Source organism: Carcharhinus amblyrhynchos, unplaced genomic scaffold, assembly GCF_965287045.1.
Source record: "Carcharhinus amblyrhynchos unplaced genomic scaffold, sCarAmb.v2.hapA scaffold_86, whole genome shotgun sequence".
NCBI lineage: Eukaryota > Metazoa > Chordata > Chondrichthyes > Carcharhiniformes > Carcharhinidae > Carcharhinus > Carcharhinus amblyrhynchos.
The window spans coordinates 346,300-371,939 of record NW_027649826.1 but is presented as its reverse complement, the minus strand read 5'-3'; the positions used below and the strand labels follow the sequence as shown (position 1 = coordinate 371,939).

The 25,640-nt window shown below is 46.1% G+C and overlaps 1 protein-coding gene across 1 annotated transcript in view; it reads right to left on the bottom strand.

The window, feature by feature from the left end:
* LOC145337959 (NACHT, LRR and PYD domains-containing protein 3-like) overlaps window positions 1–25,640 on the bottom strand; it is a 108,968-nt gene that overhangs the window by 6,231 nt on the left and 77,097 nt on the right. Inside the window, exons 8-9 of the mRNA XM_080182737.1 lie at window positions 17,872–18,042; window positions 11,854–12,024 (exon numbers count right to left, since the gene is read on the bottom strand). Coding sequence (XP_080038863.1) covers window positions 11,854–12,024; window positions 17,872–18,042 — 342 coding nt within the window. The remainder of the gene's footprint in view (window positions 1–11,853; window positions 12,025–17,871; window positions 18,043–25,640) is intronic.

The following is a 25,640-nucleotide window of genomic DNA, read 5'->3' as shown; positions in this document are numbered from 1 at the left end:
TGCCAAGTACATCTTTGCTTCAGTCAGGAGACCAAAACTGTCCACAATACTCCAGGTTGGTCTCAGCAAGGCTGCATATAATTACAGGAAGACATCTTTTTCCTTAACTCAAATCCTCTTAGAATAATGACTAACATACCATTTGTTATCTTAACTGCTCTCATCTTCGCTTTCAGTACCTCATGAACAAGGACATCAAAATATCTTTGGAGATGTCTTCATGTCTGTTTTTCTTACAAAATTAGATAACTTCACATTTTTCCACCTTGTAGTCCAGCTGGCAAACATTTGGCCACTCCCTGGGCCTCTGCACATCCCCTTCAAACATCACTGCATCCTCTTCACAATTCAGATTTCCGCATGGTTTTCTATTATTCGCAAATTTGGAAATATTATATTTGATCCCCACATCCATATCATTGATATAGGCTCTGGATAGCTGCCGTACTCCACTAGTTCGAGGTTGTCAATCCAAAAACAGGTAAGACTCTCACAGCACCAGGTTGAAGTCCATCAGGTTTATTTGGAAGCAAACGCCACTAATTTGCTACCAAATAAACCTGCTGGACTTTAACCTGCTGTTGTGACACTTCTTACTGTGTTTGTCCCAGTCCAACGCCGGCATCTCCACATCATAACCCAAAAATAACCTATTTATTCCAACTCCTTGTTTCTGTCCACTAACCAGTTCCCAATCCATGCTGGTATATTGCTCCCAATCCCATGTGCTCCAATTTTCTTTAATAACCTCTTGTGTGTGAATCATTCCTCAAGGATAGGATGTATGAACATCTGGAGCGCTGCAATCTGATCAGGGATACGCAGCATGGCTTCGTTACAGGGAGGTCGTGCCTTACGAATCTAGTGGAATTTTTTGAAGAGGTGACAAAAATGGTTGACGAAGGACAAGCCGTTGATGTCGTCTACATGGATTTCAGTAAGGCGTTTGACAAGGTCCCTCATGGTAGGCTGATAGAAAAGGTGAAGGCTCATGGGATACAAGGCCAGGTATGTAGATGGGTGGAGAACTGGCTTGGGAGGAGGAGACAGCGAGTAGTAGTGGAAGGCTCCTTTTCCAATTGGAGGCCTGTCACCAGTGGTGTGCCGCAGGGCTCGGTACTTGGACCTCTTCTATTTGTGGTATATATTAATGACTTGGAAGAGGGGGTAGGTGGTGTGATCAGCAAATTTGCTGATGACACTAAGATGGTTGGATTGGCGGGTACTGAGGAGCAGTGCCTGGCAATGCAACAGGACATAGACAGGCTGGTAGATTGGGCAGATAGATGGCAAATGGAATTTAATCCGGAGAAATGCGAGGTGATGCACTTTGGCCGGAATAATGTGGAGGGGAGTTATACGATAAAAGGTAGAACTATCCGGAGTACAGATACGCAGAGAGACCTGGGGGTGCAAGTGCACAAGTCCCTGAAGGTGTCGGTGCAGGTGCAGAATGTGATGAGGAAAGCGTATGGTATGTTAGCCTTCATAGGAAGAGGTATAGAATATAAGAGTAGGAGTCTGATGTTGCAGTTGTATAGAACGTTGGTTAGGCCTCACTTGGAGTACTGCGTCCAGTTCTGGTCGCCGTACTACCTGAAGAATGTAGAGATCCTGGAGAGAGTGCAGAGGAGATTTACCAGGATGTTGCCTGGTATGGAAGGGCTGTCTTACGAGGAAAGATTGAATGAACTTGGGCTGTTTTCCCTTGAGAGACGTCGGCTGAGGAGGGATCTAATAGAGGTTTATAAGATTATGAAGGGGATAGATAGAGTAAATGGTGGTAAGCTTTTTCCGCTATTAGAAATGGATAGAACGAGGGGTCACGGGCTTAGAGTGAGGGGGGCTAGGTATAAGACAAATATTAGAGGGCAGTTTTTCACGCAAAGGGTAGTGGGGGTGTGGAATGCACTGCCGAGTAAGGTGGTGGAAGCAGGCACGCTAGGGTTGTTTAAGAGTCACTTAGACAGCCATATGAGCGGGCTACATATAGGGGGATATAGTAGGCCTTACTAAACATTGTAGGCTTGGGAATACGTTTTGCCTCAGGGATGTTAGTCTTTGCCTGTTTAATAATGAATTTTTTTGTCTCCACAGGCATTTAAGTCCAGCAAGGGGCATGCATGCGGCAGGTTGTAGTGGGCTGCTCTTGGACGTTGCTTCGGGAGTTGCCTATTGCTTCATGTCACTAGTGTGCTTAAACTGGACCATAAACTGTTGCTGTGCGGACACATGAATTTGGGCCTGTGTCTGTGGGAGTTTGCACGTTCTCCCCGTGGTTGCGTGGGTTTCCTCCGGGTGCTCCGGTTTCCTCCCACATCCCCCAAAGATGTGCTTTTAGGCTGATTGATTGGGTACTAAATTGTCCCTAAATTGGACCTCCCTGATCCTCGCACGTTAGGTGTAGACTAAAATCATGAATAGGTCACAGACAGTGGGACGGCGGCGCGGGCTCGTTGGGTCGAAGGGCCTGTTTCCCGTGCTGTGTTGTTCTTTGTTCTATTCCAACTACAGAATCCCGAATGTGGGAGGTCGTCATTCCACCTATCGAGACAGTTTGACAGAGTATCTTACCAAGGTCCGCGCCCCATAACATCACAAATTTACAAGGGCTAATCCACCTAATCTACACATCTTGGTTCACCAAAGACAATTTTATCATGGCGATTCATCTACCATACATATCTTTGGAGTGTGGGAGGAAACCGGAGCACCCAGAGGAAACACACACATAGAACATAGAACATTACAGCGCAGAACAGGCCCTTCGGCCCACGATGTTGCGCCGACCAGTTAAAAAAAAACAAACAATGACCCACTAACCTAAATCAATCCCTTTTCGTCCATAAACCTATCCACGGATGTCTTAAACGCCCCCAAACTAGGCGCATTTACAACTGCAGCAGGCAGGGCATTCCAGTCCCTCACCACCCTCTGGGTAAAGAACCTACCCCTGACATCTGTCCTATAACTACCCCCCCTTAGTTTAAAGCCATGCCCCCTCGTGCTAGCTTTCTCCATCCGAGGAAAAAGGCTATCACTATTCACCCTATCTAAACCTCTAATCATCTTATATGTTTCAATAAGATCCCCTCTTAGCCGCCTTCTTTCCAGCGAAAACAACCCTAAATCCCTCAGCCTCTCCTCATAGGACCTCCCCTCCATACCAGGCAACATCCTGGTAAACCTCCTCTGCACCCTCTCCAAAGCCTCCACATCCTTCCTGTAATGTGGGGACCAGAACTGCACACAATACTCCAAGTGCGGCCGCACCAGAGTTGTGTACAGTTGCAACATAACGCTACGACTCCTAAATTCAATCCCCCTACCAATAAACGCCAAGACACCGTATGCCTTCTTAACAACCTTATCTACTTGATTCCCAACTTTCAGGGATCTATGTACACACACACCTAGATCCCTCTGCTCCTCCACACTATTCAAAGTCCTCCCGTTAGCCCTATACTCAACACATCTATTATTCCTACCAAAGTGAATTACCTCACACTTCTCTGCATTAAACTCCATCCGCCACCACTCGGCCCAGCTCTGCAACCTGTCTAAGTCTTCCTGCAAACTATGACACCCTTCCTCACTATCTACCACACCTCCGACTTTGGTGTCATCAGCAAATTTACTGATCCACCCAACTATACCCTCATCCAGATCATTAATAAAAATCACAAACAGCAGTGGCCCCAAAACAGATCCCTGAGGCACACCACTTGTAACCAAACTCCATGATGAATATTTACCATCAACCACCACCCTCTGTCTCCTATCCGCTAGGCAACTTCTGATCCAGTTCCCTAGATCACCCCCAATCCCATACATCTGCATTTTCTGCAGAAGCCTACCATGGTGAACCTTATCAAACGCCTTACTAAAATCCATATACACCACGTCCACTGCCTTACCCCCATCCACCTCTTTGGTCACTTTCTCAAAGAACTCAATAAGGTTAGTAAGGCACGACCTACCCGCCACAAAACCAGGCTGACTATCTCCAATCAACTCATTGCTCTCCAAATAACTATAAATCCTATCCCTAATAATTTTTTCCAAAACCTTGCCCACAACAGAAGTGAGACTCACCGGTCTATAATTCCCGGGGAAGTCTCTGTTCCCCTTCTTAAACAATGGGACAACATTCGCTAACCTCCAATCTTCTGGTACTATACCAGAGGCCAACGACGACCTGAAGATCAGAGCTAGAGGCTCTGCAATCACTTCTCTTGCCTCCCAGAGAATCCTGGGGTAAATCCCATCCGGACCAGGGGACTTATCTGTTTTCAGACCTTCCAGAATATCCAGCACATCCTCCTTATCAACTGTAACACTGTCAATTCTACTCCCCTGCAACCCAGTGTCCTCCTCAGCTATATCCATGTCCCCCTGCGTGAACACCGAAGAGAAATATTGGTTCAATGCTTCACCAATCTCCTCCGTTTCCACACATAACTTCCCTCTGCCGTCTATAACTGGCCCTAATCTTGCCCTAACCAACCTTCTGTTCTTGACATACCTATAGAACGCCTTAGGATTCTCCTTAACCCTATCAGCCAAAGTCTTCTCATGTCCTCTTTTAGCCCTTCTTAGCTCGCTCTTCAACTCCCTCCTAGTCAATCTAAAGCTCTCTAGTGCACTATCCGAATGCTCACGTCTCATCCGAACATAAGCCTCCTTTTTCTTTTTAACCAACGAATCAACTTTTTTGGTGCACCACGGTTCCCTAGCCCTACCAATCCCTCCTTGCCTGAGAGGGACATACCTATCACAGACCCGCAGTAGCTGCTCCTTGAAAAAACTCCACATTTCGGACGTTCCCAGCCCCTGTAATCTCCTAGTCCAACCTATGCTTCCTAATTCTCTCCTAATAGCCTCATAATTACCCTTCCCCCAGCTAAAACCACTGGCCCGAGGTCCATGCCTATCCCTTTCCATCACTAAGGTGAACATAACCGAATTGTGGTCACTATCACCAAAATGCACACCAACTTCCAAATCCAACACCTGATCTGGCTCATTTCCCAGCACCAAATCAAATATAGCCTCACCTCTAGTTGGCCTATCTACATACTGAGTCAAAAAACCTTCCTGCACACTTTGCACAAAAACTGACCCCTCTAACGAGCTAGAGCTATAGCAATTCCAATCAATATTAGTAAAGTTAAAATCCCCCATAACAATTACCCTATTATTTTCACTCCTAACCAGGATCGTCTCCGCAATCCTTTCCTCAACCTCTCTAGAACTTTTAGGAGGTCTATAAAAGACTCCCAACAGGGTGACCTCTCCTCTCCTATTTCTAATCTCCGCCCATACTACCTCAACTGACAAGTCCTCATCAAACCTCCTCTCTGACACTGTGATACAATCCCTGACCAGTAATGCTACCCCTCCCCCTCTTCTACCTCCTTCTCTACTCCGACTAAAACATTTAAACCCCGGGACCTGCAGCATCCATTCCTGCCCCTGCTCTATCCATGTCTCTGAAATGGCCACAACATCGAAGTCCCAGGTACTGATCCACGCTGCAAGTTCACCCACTTTATTGCGAATACTCCTCGCATTGAAGTATACGCATTTCAAACCCTGCTCCACCCTACCCCTGCGATGCCATGCATTGCAGTCCCCATCCATGCACCCCTCACTTTCAACCCCTCTACTCAGGATCCCTCCCCCCCTCCGAATCAGTTTAAACTTCCCTGCATAGCCCTAGCAAACTTACCCCCCAGGATATTGGTCCCCTTCTGATTCAGGTGTAGACCATCCCTCTTATAGAGGTCCCACCTTCCCCAGAACGAGCCCCAATTGCTTAAGTACCTGAACCCCTCCCTCCTGCACCATCCCCTCAGCCACGAGTTCAAACTTTCCCTTTCTCTATTCCTCTCTAAACTATCTCGTGGCACAGGCAAGAGTCCAGAGATAACCACTCTATCAGTCTTGGCCTTCAGTTTCCACCCCAACTCCATAAATCTCTGCTTAATATCCCCTTCCCTTAACCTCCCTATGTCACGTGTCCCCACATGAACAATAACTTGGGGTTGATCTCCCTCTCCCCTAAGAGTCCTGAATACCCTTTCAGATACATCCCGGACCCCAGCCCCTGGTAGGCAACACACCAGCCCTGAGTCCCTACCTTTACTTCCGACTCTCCTATCTGTCCCCTTAACTGTGGAGTCCCCAATCACGAGGCCCAATCGTTTACAGCCCCTAACCACCTGAGCTTTCACACTAGGCTCACCCCCAGAGACCTGCTCCCTTTGGCTATCCCCAGTTGTTTCCTCCTCAACTGTAGCCTCCAGGACCGAAAACCTATTCTGGAGGGGAACCGCCCCAGGGGATTGTCCCCCCGATTGCTTCTTTCCCCTCTTCCTGGCAGTGACCCAAGACTCATTTCTAGGAGTGACTATTTCCTTATAACTCCTATCGATTTCCACCTCTGCCTCCCGAATTATGCGGAGTTCCTCTAATTCCACCTCCAGCTCCTTTACACGCTCCTCCAGAAGCTGCAATCTAACACACTTCCTACAAGTAAAATCCCCTGAAACACTACTAGATTCCCTCACCACATACATCCTACAGGAGATGCAGCTTACTGCCTGAACTGCCATCCCTGAAGCAATTACCAGCAGAAAAATAAATTTAAAAACAAAACAACAAACTTCCCCCACTCTTATAATTAGGTTAGAGGAGGTGGGAGGGTGGGATTCTCTACCAGTGTAGAGGATCGGGTATCCTCTCTACACTAATTTATAGGGTTAGGGGCCCGAGAAAAAAAAACAACTCCCGGCAAGCGTCCTAGTCACACAGACACTGGGAGAATGGAGAAACTCCACACAGTCACCCAAGGCTGGAATTGAACCCAGGCTCGTGGCTGTGATACAACAATGCTAACCACTGTGTCACCGTACCAGCCTTTCATAAATCCATGTTGGTCCTGTCTAAAGTGTTCTGTTCTCACTTCCTTTATTATAGATTATTATAGGATCTTCCATACTCTCACTGTCAGACTAATAGACCTGCAGCTGCCCGGTTTCCTGTAACTCCGCATACGTTGCTAATCCTCCTAACCTACACATCTTGGACACTAATGGGCAATTTAACATGGCCAATCCACCCAACCTGCACATTTTTTGGACTGTGGGAGGGAACAGGAGCAGCCGGAGGAAACCCACACAGACACGGGGAGAATGTGCAAACTCCACAGACAGTTGTCCAAGACTGGAATGAATCCGGGTCCCTGACGCTGTGAGGCAGCAGTGCCAAACCCGGTGCCATATCTTTGCTTAATCTAATACCATCCTTGAATTAGTAATGGCTGGAACACTTCTGCTGCTGTTTCTCAAATGAAAGGAAACTATTTTTGTTGGAAACACCACACATTTACACATCACCATGTCTAAAACAGCTTGTTTTGTGATTGGCACTGGAACATACTTCTCCAGGAAATTACTTGAATACATTCTGTGAACTAATCTTTTCAACTCTTGACAATCTGAGTGATTTATACAGTAAATGGAAGAACCCATAGGAGCATTGACCTACAGAGGGATCTGTGTGTACAAGTCTACAGATCCCTAAAATGGTAACACAGGTGGATGAGGTGGTGAAGAAGGCAGACAGCATTGACTGTGGCATCGAGTATAAAAGTTAGCAAGTTATGTTTACAGCTGGATGAAACTTTAGTTGGCCACATGTGAATATAGAACATAGAACATAGAACATAGAACATTACAGCGCGGAACAGGCCCTTCGGCCCACAATGTTGCGCCGACCAGTCTTATTTTTAAAAAAAAACATTGACCCACTAATCTAAACCAATCCCTTTTCCTCCATAAACCTATCCACCAATCTCTTAAACGCCCCCAAACTAGGCGCATTTACAACTGCAGCAGGCAGGGCATTCCAGTCCCTTACCACCCTCTGGGTAAAGAACCTGCCCCCGACATCCGTCCTATAACTACCCCCCTTAATTTAAAGCCATGCCCCCTCGTGCTAGCTTTCTCCATCAGAGGAAACAGGCTATCACCATCCACCCTATCTAAACCTCTAATCATCTTATATGTTTCTATAAGATCCCCTCTTAGCCGCCTTCTTTCCAGCGAAAACAACCCCAAATCCCTCAGTCTCTCCTCATAGGACCTCCCCTGCATACCAGGCAACATCCTGGTAAACCTCCTCTGCACCCTCTCCAAAGCCTCCACATCCTTCCTGTAATGTGGGGACCAGAACTGCACACAGTACTCCAAGTGCGGCCGCACCAGAGTTGTGTACAGTTGCAACATGACGCTGCGACTCCTAAATTCAATCCCCCTACCAATAAACGCCAAGACACCGTACGCCTTCTTAACAACCTTATCTACTTGATTCCTAACTTTCAGGGATCTATGTACACATACACCTAGATCCCTCTGCTCCTCCACTCTATTCAAAGTCCTCCCGTTAGCCCTATACTCAACACATCTGTTATTCCTACCGAAATGGATTACCTCACACTTCTCCGCATTAAACTCCATCCGCCACCTCGCGGCCCAGCTCTGCAACCTGTCCAAGTCACCCTGCAAACTTCGACACCCTTCCTCACAATCTACCACACCTCCGACTTTGGTGTCATCAGCAAACTTACTAATCCACCCAACTATACCCTCATCCAGATCATTAATAAAGATTACAAACAGCAGTGGCCCCAAAACAGATCCCTGAGGCACACCACTCGTAACCGAACTCCATGATGAATAATTACCATCAACCACCACCCTCTGTCTCCTATCTGCTAACCAATTCCTGATCCAAGTACCTAAATTACCACCAATCCCATACATCTGCATTTTCTGCAGAAGCATACCATGGTGAACCTTATCAAACGCCTTACTAAAATCCATATATACCACGTCTACTGCCTTACCCCTATCCACCTCTTTGGTCACCTTCTCAAAGAACTCAATAAGGTTAGTAAGGCACGACCTTCCCGCTACAAAACCATGCTGACTATCTCTGATCAATTCATTACTCTACAAATAACTATAAATCCTATCCCTAATAATTCTTTCTAAAACCTTGCCCACTACAGAAGTAAGACTCACTGGTCTATAATTCCCAGGGAAGTCTCTGTTCCCCTTCTTAAACAATGGGACAACATTCGCTGTCCTCCAATCTTCCGGTACGATACCAGAGACCAACGACGACCTGAAGATCAGAGCCAGTGGCTCTGCAATCACCTCTCTTGCCTCCCATAGAATCCTAGGGTAAATCCCGTCTGGACCAGGGGACTTATCTATTTTCAACCCTTCTAGAATATCCAACACATCCTCTGTATCAACTGCAATACTTTCTATTTTACACCCCTTCACCCCAGTGACCTCCTCAGCTACATTCATATCGTCCTGCGTGAACACCGAAGAGAAATAATGGTTCAATGCCTCTCCAATCTCTTCCGGTTCCACACACAACTTCCCTCTACTGTCTGTAACTGGCCCTAATCTTGGTGGTGGATGGTAAATATTCATCATGGAGTGCAGTTACGAGTGGTGTGCCTCAGGGATGTGTTTTGGGGCCACTGTTGTTTGTAATTTTTATTAATGATCTGGATGAGGGTATAGTTGGGTGGATTAGTAAATTTGCTGATGACACCAAAGTTGGAGGTGTGGTAGATTGTGAGGAAGGGTGTCATAGTCTGCAGGGAGACTTAGATAGGTTGCAGAGCTGGGCCGAGAGGTGGCGGATGGAATTTAATGCGGAGAAGTGTGAGGTAATTCACTTTGGTAGGAGCAACAGATGTGTCGAGTATAGGGCTAACGGGAGGACTTTGAATAGTGTGGATGAACAGAGGGATCTAGGTGTGTGTGTACATAGATCCCTGAAAGTTGGGAATCAAGTAGATAAGGTTGTCAAGAAGGCGTACGGTGTCTTGGCGTTTATTGGTAGGGGGATTGAATTTAGGAGTCGCAGTGTAATGTTGCAACTGTACACTACTCTAGTGCGGCCGCACTTGGAGTACTGTGTGCAGTTCTGGTCCCCGCATTACAAGAAGGATGTGGAGGCGTTGGAGAGGGTGCAGAGGAGGTTTACTAGGATGTTGCCTGGTATGGTGGGGAGGTCCTATGAGGAGAGACTGAGGGATCTAGGGTTGTTTTCGTTGGAAAGAAGGCGGCTAAGAGGGGATCTTATTGAAACATATAAGATGATTAGAGGTTTAGATAGGGTGGATAGTGATAGCCTTTTTCCTCGGATGGAGAAAGCTAGCACGAGGGGGCATGGCTTTAAATTAAGGGGGGGTAGCTACAGGACGGATGTCAGGGGTAGGTTCTTTACCCAGCGGGTGGTGAGGGATTAGAATGCCCTGCCTGCTGCAGTTGTAAATGCGTCTAGTTTGGGGGCGTTTAAGAGATCTCTGGATAGGTTTATGGACGAAAAGGGATTGGTATAGGCTAGTGGGTCATTGTTTTTGTAACTGGTCGGCGCAACATCGTGGGCCGAAGGGCCTGTTCTGCGCTGTAATGTTCTATGTTCTATGTTAACCAACCTTCTGTTCTTGACATACCTATAGAACGCCTTAGGATTCTCCTTAATCCTATCAGCCAAAGTCATCTCATGCCCTCTTCTAGCCCTTCTTAACTCCCTCTTCAACTCCCTCCTAGCCAATCTAAAGCTTTCTACTGCACAACCCGAGCCCTCAAGCCTCATCCAAACATAAGCCTCCTTCTTCTTCCTAACCAACAAATCAACTTTTTTTGCTTGCTGTTCTGTTCACCTCACTACCAGAAGGATGTGGATGTTTTGGAGAGGGTGTAAAGAAGGTTCACCCAGTCAAGGAGGGTTATTATGAGGAGAGATTGTATTAACACGGATTGTTTTCAGTACAAAAAGGGAGGCTGAGGGGTGACCTGATGGATGTTACACAATTATGAGGGGCATCGACATGGTGGACAGTCAGAGACTTTTCTCCAGGGTGGGATGGTCAACTACAAGAGGGCACAGGATGATGGTGAGAGGGGCAAAGTTTAGGGGAGATGTGTGGGGAAAGTTTTCACAGAGTGTGGTGGGGCCTGGAATGTACTGCCAATGGAGGTGGTGGAAGCAGACATGTTACCAATGTCCAACACACATCTTAATAGACACAGGAACAGGAGAGAAACAGAGGAATAGAAACCACGAATGGGCAGTAAGTACTGGGTCTGAATAAGGATTAGGAGTCAGGCTTGGTGGGCCGAACGGCCTGTTACTGTGTTGTGTGGCTCTTTGTTCTTCTTCATGGATGAAGATTAAAATCACTCGTGATTACTGCAGTTTGTTTTTACAAGACCCCATTATTATATCCTGTGTACTGTGTCAGAGATTCTGAATATTGTTAGGGGTCTATAAATGATTCCCACAAGTGATCTTTTAACTTTGTTAATTCTTATCTCTCCCCAAACTGATTCTGCACCTTGATCATTGGAACTAAGTTCACCTCTCGCTACTGTACTGTCATCTGTTACTAACAGTGAGACTCCACCACCATGTCCTGTCCTCCATTTACTGTCATCTATTCACTCTCCCCTCCTTTCACAAATCAATGGATGCTGTGTCCGGGGAGAGCTGTACACATCTGAGGAGGAGGAGAGAACCTCAGAGGGTGAACCATAACATTATTCCCCCACTCCCTCAACATAAGGATCTGTGGGACTGACATCCCATTGCTCAGGGATCAGAGAGAGAAGCAACAGGAGTCAGAGGAAAAACAATTTTCCTTATTCATAACTGACACCAATAGTAATGGGCAGTGTTTTTATACAAATACCAGCGGTGAAATTATATTGTTGAATATTCAGTTATTATAAACACAATCTCACACAGTCTGCTACTTACCCCAGTGTCTGTATTTTACAGTCCGGATTCCTCAGAGCCACAGACAGCCGTTTCACTCCTGAATCTCCCAGTTTATTGTCACCCAGATTCAGATCTATCAGTGAGCGGTTTGTGCTGAGAGCAGAGACCAGGTCCTCGGCACAAGAATCAGTGAGATCATTATATCCCAGACTGGAGATCAGAGAGAGAAAAATAACAGGAATCAGGGTAAATCCACAGTGTTTTTAAGAATAAGATCATTAACAATAATAATGTACAGTGCGGGACATTCAAGAAACACAACTTCAGTTCATACAGAAGGCAAAATTATATTAATGCTGTAAATCTGAAATATGAATCAATATGTTGGAAACTCTCATCAGGTCAGGCAATATCTGTGAAGAGAGAAACAGATTTAGTTTCAGTTCAATCAGCTTAAATTAGAACTTGGAAGTAGCAGTGAATTAAATTGTTTTAAGAGACAGGGAGCTGGGGATGGGCGGGTGACAAGGAAAGAACAAAATGGAAGTGTCGGAGTGATTAAATGTCAAAAAGGATGATGGTGAAACAGAAAGCAGAGAACAGTACAGGCCCTTCGGCCCCCGATGTTGTTCTGAACTATGTCCAATCCCAAGATCAAGCTATCCCACTCCCTATCATTCTGGTGTGCTCCATGTGCCTATCCAATAACCGCTTGAAAGTTCCTAAAGTGTCCGACTCCACTATCACAGCAGGCAGTGCATTCCACACCCCAGCCACTCTCTGAGTGAAGAATCTACCTCGGACATTCCTCCTATATCTCCCACCATGAACCTTATAGTTATGCCCCCGAGTAACAGCTACATCCACACGAGGAAAAGAGTCTCTGACTACAGATCCTGTACCATAAAGTCCAGGTTTCCCATGTCCTCATCCTGAGATAAGGTCAGTGGCTCAGGAATGGAGTGTGTGGTGGGGTTGAAGATGATGAGAGAGAAACCTTTTTCACACTGCCAGTGGTTCAGGTCTGGAATTACAGCCGGGAAGTGTGGTGGAGGCAGGCTGATTCGAGGCATAACAGAGGGCAGTCGATGAACATTCGAATGAAACAATGTGTAAAGATATGAGGAGAAGGCAGGAGAATGAGACAAATTCCTAATACTAGTTTGGTGAGCCGGGGCAGACACATTTCACCTCGTGGTGCTTGGCAATAATTCTGTGAAGATAATGATTGGTAATGTATCGATATTTTAACTGGAAGCTGGTGATGTTGCAGTGTTAACAGGGTTAGATAATTTAACCAGTGCCCTCTAAGGGCCATTGGTATCTCTCTCAGGTAGAATCACAGAATTGTTACAGAGCAGAAGGAGACCATTCGGCCCACACTGTCTGCACTGACTCTCTGAATCAGCAATTTACTCAGTGTCATTCCCCCAAATTGTCCCCGTAACCCTGCACATTCTTCCTTTTCAGATAATAATCCAATTCCCTGTGGAAATTTTCAACTGAACGTGTCTCCACCACACTCTCGGACAGTGAATTCCAGCCGTTAACCACTCGCTGCAGGGGAAGTCCCGGTTCAGGCAATGCTGGCACGAGCAGCAATTTCATAGGCAGCAGCTCTGCAGAGAGCAGTGAGGAAGGCCTGGTTACTGAACACAGGGCTAAAGTAGGAGGAGGAAGGTTAAACTCAATTCAATGATGCACTTGGCAACACTTGGTCGTGTTCCCCAAGGCTACGTGAGTTTGGAGCAAATTTCTGTTCTCTCAGGACTGGAGAGTGTCTGCCACATCAATCCAAGTATAACGGGGTGGAGATTGCTGGAGACCTGAGCAGGTTTTAAGTCAGTCCGCCTTGTGTCCAACGAGGGGCATACACACGATGGGTCGTACTGGGGCTGCTCTTGGTTGTTTGAGATTGGCCTAGTGCTTCATGTCGTTAGTGTGTGCCTAAACTGGACAAGATACTGGGCAAGACGACAGCTCAGTGACTATCACTGTTTGCTGTGCAGACACATGGATTTGGACTGGTGTCTGTGGGGAGTTTGCGCATTCTCCCTGTGCTTGCGTGGGTTTTCTCCAGGTGCTCCGGTTTCCTCCCACACCCCAAAGATGTGCTGTTAGGCTGATTGGCAGGAATATATTGTCCCTAAATCAGTTTCCCTCAATGTGGTTGGCCATAACCGTAGATAAGGGTCATGGGTGGAGAGGGGGACTGGTAGTGTTGAAATGGCGGCGCGGGCTTGTTGGGCCGAAGGGCCTGTTTCCTGGCTGATTTTGTTCTTTGTTCTTTATATGGTTACAGTGAGGCAAAAGGATGAAGAACCTGCTATGTTCTGACAAGGTGGTGAAGCATCCTATAACATGTAAGCAGAGGGATATGAGGTCAAATGAGGATGAAAGTGAAATGGTGGAAAGGTCATCCCCACACAGACACAGGAAATGCCCAGACAGCAGCATCGACTGTCAGAGACATGTCAGCCTCTCTCTGCAGCGTTCTGGTTAGTCAGATAACTCTTGCACTGTGAGAATGAGATGGTCACATGCAGGAGACCTTTGCTCTGCAGACATGGTCAGTCAGGTTGTCACTGGCACAGGCTTGTGTCTTTGATGGGAGAGTAACAATGGAACTTTATATGTCTGTAGAAGACAGCACGAAATGTCAGGAAATAAATTAAAAATGGTGACAGCATCCAGATCTTGCCATCCTTACACCTAGAATTCACAGCGCTGGAACAGTGTAAACAGCAGACAGGGTGGGAAATCACTGATTGTGATATTTGTTGTGGAGCTGAGAACGAGCGGTTGAATGGATGGGCACAGGAGACACTCTGGTACCCGCAGCACCTGGGCAGGTGTGGGTTATACAGTTACACGAGGCAAAAGGATGAATAACTTGCTTTGTTCTGACAAGGTAGTGAATCATTTTATAGCACGTGAGGTTGAATCAGGGTAAATCCACCTGTTTGCCCATCACTGGTAACATGGAACCAGCTGAAGGATGTGTTGGAATGTACATTTTATTACAAACTATACCCTTAAGAAATATACTCAATATTGAAGGATATTGAATTCGATGACCAGCCATGAACAAAATGAATGGAGGAGCAGGCTCGAAGGGCCGAATGGCCGACTCCTGCTTCTAGTTTCTATTTTAATCATGTTTCTATGCAGGTTATACTGTCCGCACCGTGCTATCTGTACCCGGTTTCCTTTATTGTTACTGAAGCAGTATAATTGACATCATGTTGATTTTAATCTGAACTAATGCAGTGTTCTGTTGTTTCAGTGTTCCCCTGGGATGGCAGAGTAGAGCTTGATTGTGGGTGATTGACAGGTTATGTCATGTGACTGAGGGACAGCTATTTTTCACAGAACATTCTAGTTTTTATTCTGCTTTCAGAAGCTGCTTGAAGTTAAGACAAACAGCAGTGCTGTTTCCCTCTCTGAAGTTGGAGTTTTTGCTGCTGAAGTGTTGCTGTGTTGGAAGCTGTCAGAGACTGGGGTTACCTCCCTGCGATTGGGCTGTTCGGAGGCTAAATCCTTCTCTGAAAACAATTGTCAATTGGCTGTCTGGAAGTGTTAAAAAGCTGGAAAATCGGCAACACGTGAGCATACTTGTTTTTGTGCTAACTAATGTTGGAGAAGGGTGTGTGTATGTGGGTATTGCTTTATATAGGAACAACAGAGATAGCTAGCTGTTATGAGTTATACTGTGTCATCTTTATGTCTTGCAATTGGTAAAGGTTATGCTAATTTTTGTTGTTACATTCTAATTGCATTCTTAAATAAACTGTGTTTGATAAAAGCATCCTCGTGGGTCACTTGATTCATACCTGGAGTGAAACACCTCATGCTCATCAATACCAAAATCAAATATAAAACCAAAGGTCCAGGCTAACTTCACAAAACACCTTGGAGTTTCTGGCCTGCGTCTCAACAATTGCCTCCATTCACTCTTTCCCCTTCCTCATAAACCAAGGGTTGTGAGACTGGGTGACACCTGTCCCCCTGTAAGCATGTGAACAGTTCCTCAGAGTGACCGTTACATTATTCCCCTACACCCAGGGCACAAAAATCAATGTGACTGACATTCCATTTCATTGGGATCAGAGAGAGAGAAATAACAGGGATTAGTGAAGATTCAGGTTCTGGTTCATAACTTCCAATCCCTGGGCCTTTATAGAGGTTTTCAGCACAGAAAGAGGCCCTTCGGCCCACCGTGTCTCTGTCAGCCATCAAGCACCAATCTATTCTAATCCATTACCAGCACTTGCTCCATAGCCTTGTACGCTGCGGCATTTCAACTGCTTGTCTGAATGCTTCTTAAATGTTGTGAGTGTTCCTGACTCCACCGCCCTTTCAGACAGTGAGATCCAGATTCCCACTACCCTCTGGGTGAAAAAACATTTCCACAGAACCAGAGAATCCCCACTGTGCAGAAGGCTCCCAATCGCCCCATCCACTCTACACTGACTCTCCGAAGATGCATCTTAACCAGGCCCACACAACTGCTTATCACTGGACATTTACCATGGCAAATCCACCAAAACTACACATCTTAGGACACTAAGGGATAATTTAGCATGGTCGATCCACCTAACCTACACTAGTTTGGACTGTGGGAGAAACCAGAGTACCTGACAGAAACTCGCACACACGGGGAGATCGTGCAAACTCCACAGGCAGTCACCAGAGGCTGGAATTAAACAAAGGTCCCTGATGTTGAGAGGCAGCAATGCTAACCACTGAGTCATCTTCAATTCTCCTCTGGAACTTCTGTTCAATGCCTTAAATCAATACAACTGGTTACTGCCCCCTCAAATGAAAGAGAAAGATTTCTTTCTATAATTTGATAGAACTCCACATGGTTGTCCCCCAGCTTTCTCTATCTGAGTAAAACACCAGGAGCATTGACATACAGAGGGATCTGTGTGTACTTGTCCACTGATCCCTGAAAGTGGTAACACAGGTGGATAACTTGGTCAATAAGACATGCAGCATGCTCGCTTCATTGGCCGGGACATCGATATAAAAGTTGGCAAGTTATGTTACAGCTGTATTAAACTTTAGTTAGGCCCAATATGGAATATTGAGTGCAGTGCTGATCGCCAGACAACCAGAAGGATGTGGATGCTTTGGAGAAGGGGAGAGTGAATAGATGACAGTAAATGGAGGACAGGACATGGTGGTGGAGTCTCGCTGTTAGTAACAGATTATGTAAGTAGAGAGAGTTGAACTTAGTTCCAATGATCAAGATGCAGAATCAGCTTGGGTACAGATAAGAATTAACACAGTTAAAAGATCACTTGTGGGAATCATTTTTAGGCCCCTAACAATATTCAGAACCAAAGAAGGTTTACAAGGATGTTGCCTGGTCTGGTTAAGGTATGAAGAGAAGTTGAATAAACTTGGATTGTTTTCACTGGAAAGACAGAGGCTGAGGGGTGACCTGATAGAGGCAGATATATGGTTGATAGTTGGAGTCTTTTCCTCAGAGTGAAAAGGTCAACTACAGGACGGGACAGTTTGAAGGCAAGAGGGGGAAAGTTTAGAGGAGATGTGCGGGGAAAGTTTTCACACAGAGGGTGGTGGGTGTCTCGAATGCACAGCCAGTGAGGTTGACAGAAGCAGGCACGTTCCCAATGTTCAAGGTTTATCTCGACAGAAACATGAACGGGAGACGAACAGAGGAATAGAAACTGTGAATGAGCAACAAGTACTGGATCTGAATAAGAATGAGTCGCTGCCACAGGCTCGATGGGCCGAAGGGCCTGTGTCCGGGGACAGCTGTGTACATCTGAGGAGGAGGAGAGAACCTCAGAGGGTGAACCATAACATTATTCCCCCACACCCTCAACATAAGGATCGGTGGGACTGACATCCCATTGCTCAGGGATCAGAGAGAGAAGCAACAGGAGTCAGAGGAAAAGCAATTTTCCTTATTCATAACTGACACCAATAGTAATGGGCAGTGTTTTTATACAAATACCAGTGGTGAAATTATATTGTTGAATATTCAGTTATTATAAACACAATCTCACACAGTCTGCTACTTACTCCAGTTTCTGTATTTTACAGTCCGGATTCCTCAGAGCCACAGACAGCCGTTTCACTCCTGAATCTCCCAGTTTATTGACACTCAGATTGAGATCTATCAGTGAGCAGTTTGTACTGAGAGCAGAGGCCAGGTCCTCGGCACAAGAATCGGTGAGATCATTAACATTCAGCCTGGCGATCAGAGAGAGAAAAATAACAGGAATCAGGGTAAATCCACAGAGTTTTTAAGAATAAGATCATTAACGATAATAATGTACAGTGCGGGACATTCAAGAAACACAACTTCAGTTCATACAGAAGGCAAAATTATATTAATGCTGTAAATCTGAAATATGAATAAATATGTTGGAAACTCTCATCAGGTCAGGCAATATCTGTGAAGAGAGAAACAGATTTAGTTTCAGTTGAATTAGCTAAAATTAGAACTTGGAAGTAGCAGTGAATTAAATTGTTTGAAGTGACAGGGAGCTGGGGATGGGCGGGTGACAAGGAAAGAACAAAATGGAAGTGTCGGAGTGATTAAATGATAAAAAGGATGATGGTGAAAGGGAAGAGCTCAGGATTCCCATGTCCTTACCCTGAGTCACAGGGAGGGACATGGGATGGTCAGTGGCTCAGGAATGGAGTGCGTGGTGGGGTTGAAGATGATGAGAGAGAAACCTTTTTCACACTGCCAGTGGTTCGGGTCTGGAATTACAGCCGGGAAGTGTGGTGGAGGGAGGCTGTATCGAAACAGTCAGAAAGGAATTAGATGATTATTTGAATAGAAACAATGAGCGAGGATACGAGAAAAAGGCTGGAGAATGACACACATTCCTAAAGCTAATTTGGTGAGCTAGTACAGACTCAATGGGCCAAATGGTCGACAGGCTGGAGGGACTGATTGTGGACAAGTCCCCAGGACCGGATGGAATGCATCCGAGGGTTCTGAAAGAAATGGCGGAGGTGATAGTGGACGCCTTGGTGGTTATTTTCCAGACGTCGCTGGATTCCGGGGAAGTGCCGGAAGATTGGAAAACGGCTAATGTTACGCCGTTGTTTAAGAAGGGTGCCAGGCAAAAGGCGGGGAATTATAGGCTGGTTAGTTTAACGTCTGTGGTAGGTAAAATGTTAGAATCCGTCATCAAGGAGGAAATTGCGAGGCATCTTGAAGGGAATTGCTTGATAGACCAAACACAGCATGGTTTCCTTAAGGGGAAGTCGTGTCTGACGAATTTATTGGAGTTCTATGAGGATGTGTCTATGGCGGTGGATAGAGGAGAGCCGGTGGATGTGGTCTTTCTGGATTTTCAGAAGGCGTTTGACAAAGTACCTCACAAGAGGTTATTGCAGAAGGTCAGGGGACTTGGAGTTGGGGGTAGGGTGTTAGCGTGGATAGAGGATTGGCTGTCAAATAGGAGGCAGAGAGTGGGGGTCAACGGGTGCTATTCAGATTGGCGGATGGTGACTAGTGGAGTGCCCCAGGGGTCGGTGCTGGGGCCTCAGCTATTTACCATTTATATAGATGATCTGGAGGGGGGAACCGAGTGTAGGGTGTCGAAATTTGCTGATGACACCAAGATTGGTGGAACGGCAAATTGTGCGGAGGGTGTGGAGAGTCTACAGAAGGTTCTAGACAGGCTGGGCGAATGGGCCAGGAACTGGCAAATGGAATTTAATGTTGGCAGGTGCGAGGTGGTCCACTTTGGTAGGAAGAATGGTAGGAAGGACTATTACTTAAGTGGCGAAAAACTGCAGCAGGCGACGGTGCAGAGGGACCTCGGGGTCCTTGTGCATGAGTCGCAAAAACCCAGCTTGCAGGTGCAGCAGGTGGTCAGGAAGGCGAATGGGATGCTGGCCTTCATAGCGAGGGGGATTGAATATAAAAGTAGGGAGGTCTTGCTGCAGCTGTATAGGGCATTGGTGAGGCCGCAGCTGGAGTACTGTGTGCAGTTTTGGTCGCCGCACTCACGCAAGGATATTTTGGCCTTGGAGGGAGTGCAGAGGAGGTTTACTAGGCTGATACCGGAGTTGAGGGGGTTGAGCTATGAGGAGAGGCTGAATAAACTAGGCTTGTACTCGTTAGAGTTTAGAAGAATGAGGGGAGATCTCATTGAGACGTATAAGATGATGAATGGGATAGTCATGGAGGTTTACAGCATGGAAACAGGCCCTTCGGCCCAACTTGTCCATGCCATCCTTTTGTTTTTAAAACCCCTAAACTAGTCAAAAGTGTTTCTGGCTGGTTTTGAACCAGGGACCTTTCGCATGTTGGGTGACCGTGGTAACCACTACACTACCGAAACAGCTTTCTTTGAGATCATTTTTCGATATTCTCAATTAAACAAATCCCAATTCGCCACCAATTTTCTTTCTGCGTTGTTCTAACTATGTTAGGTGTTGTGGGTTTTAACAGAAAGAAACAATTGGGTTTGCACACATAGATTCAAACAACCACACAACAGATTTTATTGAACAGCTGCTCTCTGCACTGCATCTGAATACAAAACTGAAAGTAAAACAGCAACCTGAGCACCCTAATAACATCATCATCAAATCATGTGATCAACTCTTAAAGCAACCTGCAAATCTTTTTGAATATATAACATTGTCACAATGTACCGACTATTGCAAAATGGTGTATACTTGAGACTCAAAGAACCAGGTTTTTTTTATTCTCAAGGAATCAAGGAGCAAGCATGAAAGTGAAGTTCAACCCCATGATCACCTACAATCAGACAAGCTCAACAGCCACACAGTCTTTTCCTGCTCCTATTTCTTAATTATATTATGTTAGCATGCCTTTCCATTTTCACTGAGCAACACCACAGACAATGTATTAATACATTTTAAAATATTAATGGCTGATGTTTAGATTAGTATTATTGCAACAAACTAAATGGCTAAAACACTTAAAAGTTATGTCAACAAGATTTCAGCAAGGAGATGCCCCTGAAGGTTGCAATTATACACTATGGTATGAAGTGGTTCAGCTCAAACATCAATACAGAACTCAAAACAAAGCTCACGGATCAAGTTAGAAATCTGGCGTTTTAGGCACATGGAAACAAGAATTTTAAATTTATTTTTGTGATCTTCTTAGCTTCTTAATCACTGTAGAAATATTTTTATTTTTCTTATATCTGGTCTGTTGTTCATCAGGAAGTAGATACTACCCATGCATCCAAAAATGCCCCTTTTGGTGCCCCATTGATTGAAAAGGTGTCGTGAGCAGTACAACTTGCTTCTACCAGCTGTGAATCGTGCAATGTGGATAACCATCAAAGAATGTTAGGGTAGGGTTGTCAACCCTTCAGAACTATCCTGGCAACTCCAGGAATTCTCCATTGATTGAAGGACACTGTTGCAAGCAGTCTGAGGCCATTTGTTGTTTAGAGGTTGCGGGCAGCGGGGCAGCGACGGCCGGTTGCTCTCTCCGCTTTCCTCGACGAAAGATGGATAGGATAGAGGTGGAGAGACTCTTCCTGCTCAAAAAAGACAGTAGGACTAGGGGGCACAGCCTCAAGATAAAGGGGGGGGCGGTTTAGAACGGAGTTGAGGAGGAACTTCTTCACTCAAAGGGTGGTGAATCTCTGGAATTCTCTGCCCATTGAAGTGGTGGAGGCTACCTCGCTAAATATTTTTAAGACGCGGGTTGATGGGTTTTTGACGAGAGAGGGGATTAAGGGTTATGGGGAGAGGGCAGGAATGTGGAACTGAGCCACGACAGATCAGCCATGATCTTACTGAATGGCGGGGCAGGCTCGAAGGGCTAGATGGCCTACTCCTGCTCCTATTTCTTATGTTCTTAGTTCTTATGGCCTCATTGTGAACCGTAACAATTCTGTGAAGATAATGGTTGGAAATGTATCGATATTTCAGCTGGAAGTTGGTGATGTTGCCGTGTGGACAGTGTTAGTAGAAATAGTTCCAAATGAAATATTAATATTTCTCTCCAGTAGAGAGAGAGACAATTTGTTACATGGAGCTTCAGGGTGACAGGTCTCCTCCTCCAGTCCTGAGGGAACAGAACCTCCCTCCAAACCGATATAGCCTTGAGAATTTCCAGGGAAGTGTCAGTGAATTGGGTTTAATCTGCCTTCTGCCTTTGTTCATTAACCAGGGCTCCCTCACTGCTCCCTTCAGAGCCTTTAAAAGTGCTGCTGGCTGCCTTTAAATCTGGTGCCAGCTTTGCCTGAATGGGATCTTCCCCTGCAGCCAGTGGTTAAACTCTGGAACGACCAAAGCCCCGGAATAGATCACCAAACTTAAAAGAATGGGTCAAAGTACAGTAGGTGCAGTAGATGTTCATCTGTGATGAAAGAGTGTGAGAGTGTGTAAGAGGTCTGAACTGAACATATACGGACAAGGAGGCATTTGTCTTTACAGACCCAGCCTGAGACCGGTAAGAGGAGTAGCCCCCCCCCACGTGAAGATCAGGATGTTGAAATGGGTGTGGAGAAAGATGCCTGGGGTGTGATGTTCAGGTGTGAGTCAGAAAGAACCTGAGTGATCGCCGGAGTAGAAGGAAAAGCTGGCTGAATAGTCTGAGCTTAAAGGTGTGAGCTTACTTGTGTATGTGGTAATACGGAGGGATCTGATCACCCCTAACAGGTATCACCGGACTCTGATAAGAGCGAGCTTGGACTGGGAGAGCGAGAAGGGAGAATCGAAGACTCCAGATGCTGAGTATAAACTTATCGGTGTTATGGCAGGATCACAAGGACAGTGGGGACCCCGGGATCCCGAATAAACGAGTATATAACTAAGAGGGACAAATTCATCAAACAGATGGGGAAAGGGGAGTGGGATTCATCTCACCCATTAGACCTACAACAGGAATGGTCGGAAAAGGGAAAAACAGGACGGAACTAAGAAAATTTGAATGATTTTAGTTCACCAATTGGCTGGATTAATTAAACAGTTTTCAGTCTCAGTAAGAAATGGGCTGACCATAAAGCAAAAATTAAAATGTTGGAAGCACGCAATAGAGAGTTAGAAAAGAGAAACCAACTTTTAGAAGACCACGGCTGGGGACCCTCGCCTCCTTATAGGCTGGCCATACAACCTACGGCACCTGTAGGAGACTCTGACCCCAATGAGAAAGAGGTTTATGATCTCGCTCCTATAACTCAGGGTGGGTCATTACAGAATCCCACTGCCCAATATTTATTGACTTCCTTGGGAAGGTTTCATCCCCGGAATAACAACAGGAAATTTTGGGCAAAACTAGACTCCATTTGGGTTGGACATCAGTGACACTTGTGGGATATACACCAGTTGGTACGAGCCACTTGCCCGCAGGACAAGTGGAGACTGATGGGTGACGGGGCAGACCAGGCAAACACCGTCGACCCAACTCGGTGTGATTACCAAAGCAGAAGTTGGACGTACGCGACAGAGATAAATGCCGAGATCGATGCAACACTGGAACCATTTAATTGGTTTGAGGAGAAAGTCCAACGAGTCTTGGGCAATGCTCCAACCAACTGGTCCAGAATTACCAATACTAAACAACAGAGGGGTGAGGAAGGGTCTGAATCTGGGGAGTGACTCTTTCGAGTATATCAAGAATGTTCGGGAGTGCCCGAACCTGCCCGAATAGATAGAGCCTTTTTTACAAGCATTTAAAGATGGGCTGTCACCAACTCACAAAAAATCCTTAAAATGGGAGTTATTAGTTCCCAGGATTATGATGAATTAGTAGAATGAGCATCTGGAATTAAAGATGGATCAGATGAGAAACCATACCCATGAATAAAACAGGTAAATGTTAGTGCAAACAGTGGAGGAACTAAACCAAAGAGTACATGTTACACTTGTGGAAAGCAAGGCCACCTTGCCAGAAATTATACAGCTCCAAAGGGAGGTAGGGGGAGAGCGCCTACTTCTCGGTTCTGTAGTAAGGATGGCCACACTAAGGCCACCTGTTGGAGCAAGCAAGGGAGACCGTGCCAATCGTTTCCTCCTTCCCCCACCCCTACGGAGGAAGGAGGAGAATGACGTGAGGAAGCCCCCGCAGGTCTGGGCAGAAAGAAGGGAAGGATCTGTCTGTCTGCACTAGTAGGGGACAGACAGCGTGAAATGCTGGTGGACATGGGAGCCTCCATATCTATCACAGACCTACCCTTACCCATAGCAAATAAAATGATGCAAAAGGAATTAACGGGCAGAAGACCCCTGCCTACTGAAGCGAAACCACCCTCGTAGAAATTAATAACCTGTAAATACCAATGCAATTTTATGTATGTAAAAATAATGAAGGAACTATTATAGGAAATGACCTGATGAAGGAATACAAAGTCTTAATAGATTGCGGAAAAGGCGAATTGATTTGGCCCCATTCCAACGGAAGGAAGGATTGGACAGGGACACATGGAAATAATTTAGGGATCGTCCACGCAGCATCTGCAACAGCATCTTGAAGGGAATTGCTTGATAGAGCGGACGCAGCACGGTTTCATTAAAGGGAAGTCGTGTCTGACAAATTTACTGGAGTTCTATGAGGATGTGTCTAGGGCAGTGGATAGAGGAGAGCCGGTGGATGTGGTCTTTCTAGATTTTCAGAAGGCGTTTGACAAGGTACCTCACAAGAGGTTATTGCAGAAGGTCGAGGGACATGGAGTTGGGGGTAGGGTGTTAGCGTGGATAGAGGATTGGTTGTCAAATAGGAGGCAGAGAGTGGGGGTCAATGGGTGCTATTCGGATTGGCGGTTGGTGACTAGTGGAGTGCCCCAGGGGTTGGTGCTGGGGCCTCAGCTATTTACCATTTATATAGATGATCTGGAGGAGGGAACCGAGTGTAGAGTGTCGAAATTTGCTGATGACACCAAGATTGGGGGAACGGCAAATTGTGCGGAGGGTGTGGAGAGTCTGCAGAAGGATCTAGATAGGCTGGGCGAATGGGCCAGGAAATGGCAAATGGAATTTAATGTTGGCAAGTGTGAGGTGGTCCACTTTGGTAGGAAGAATGGTAGGAAGGATTATTACTTACATGGCGAAAAACTGCAGCAGGCGACGGTGCAGAGGGACCTCGGGGTCCTTGTGCATGAGTCGCAAAAACCCAGCTTGCAGGTGCAGCAGGTGGTCAGGAAGGCAAATGGGATGCTGGCCTTCATAGCGAGGGGGATTGAATATAAAAGTAGGGAGGTCTTGCTGCAGCTGTACAGGGCATTGGTGAGGCCGCAGCTGGAGTACTGTGTGCAGTTTTGGGCGCCGCACCTGCGCAAAGATATTTTGGCCTTGGAGGGAGTGCAGAGGAGGTTTACTAGGCTGATACCGGAGTTGAGGGGGTTGAGCTATGAGGAGAGGCTGAATAAACTAGGCTTGTACTCGTTAGAGTTTAGAAGAATGAGGGGAGATCTCATTGAGACGTATAAGATGATGAATGGGATGGATAGGATAGAGGTGGAGAGACTCTTCCCGCTCAGAAAGGACAGTAGGACTAGGGGGCACAGCCTCAAGATAAAAGGGGGGCGGTTTAGAACGGAGTTGAGGAGGAACTTCTTCACTCAAAGGGTGGTGAATGTCTGGAATTCTCTGCCCGTTGAAGTGGTGGAGGCTGCCTCGCTAAATATTTTTAAGACACGGGTTGATGGGTTTTTGATAAGAGAGGGGATTAAGAGTTATGGGGAGAAAGCGGGAAAGTGGAACTGAGTAGCGACAGATCAGCCATGATCTTATTGAATGGTGGGGCAGGCTCGAAGGGCTAGATGGCCTACTCCTGCTCCTATTTCTTATGTTCTTATGTTCTTATGACCCGATTGGCAGTTAGAAGATAATGGATTGGT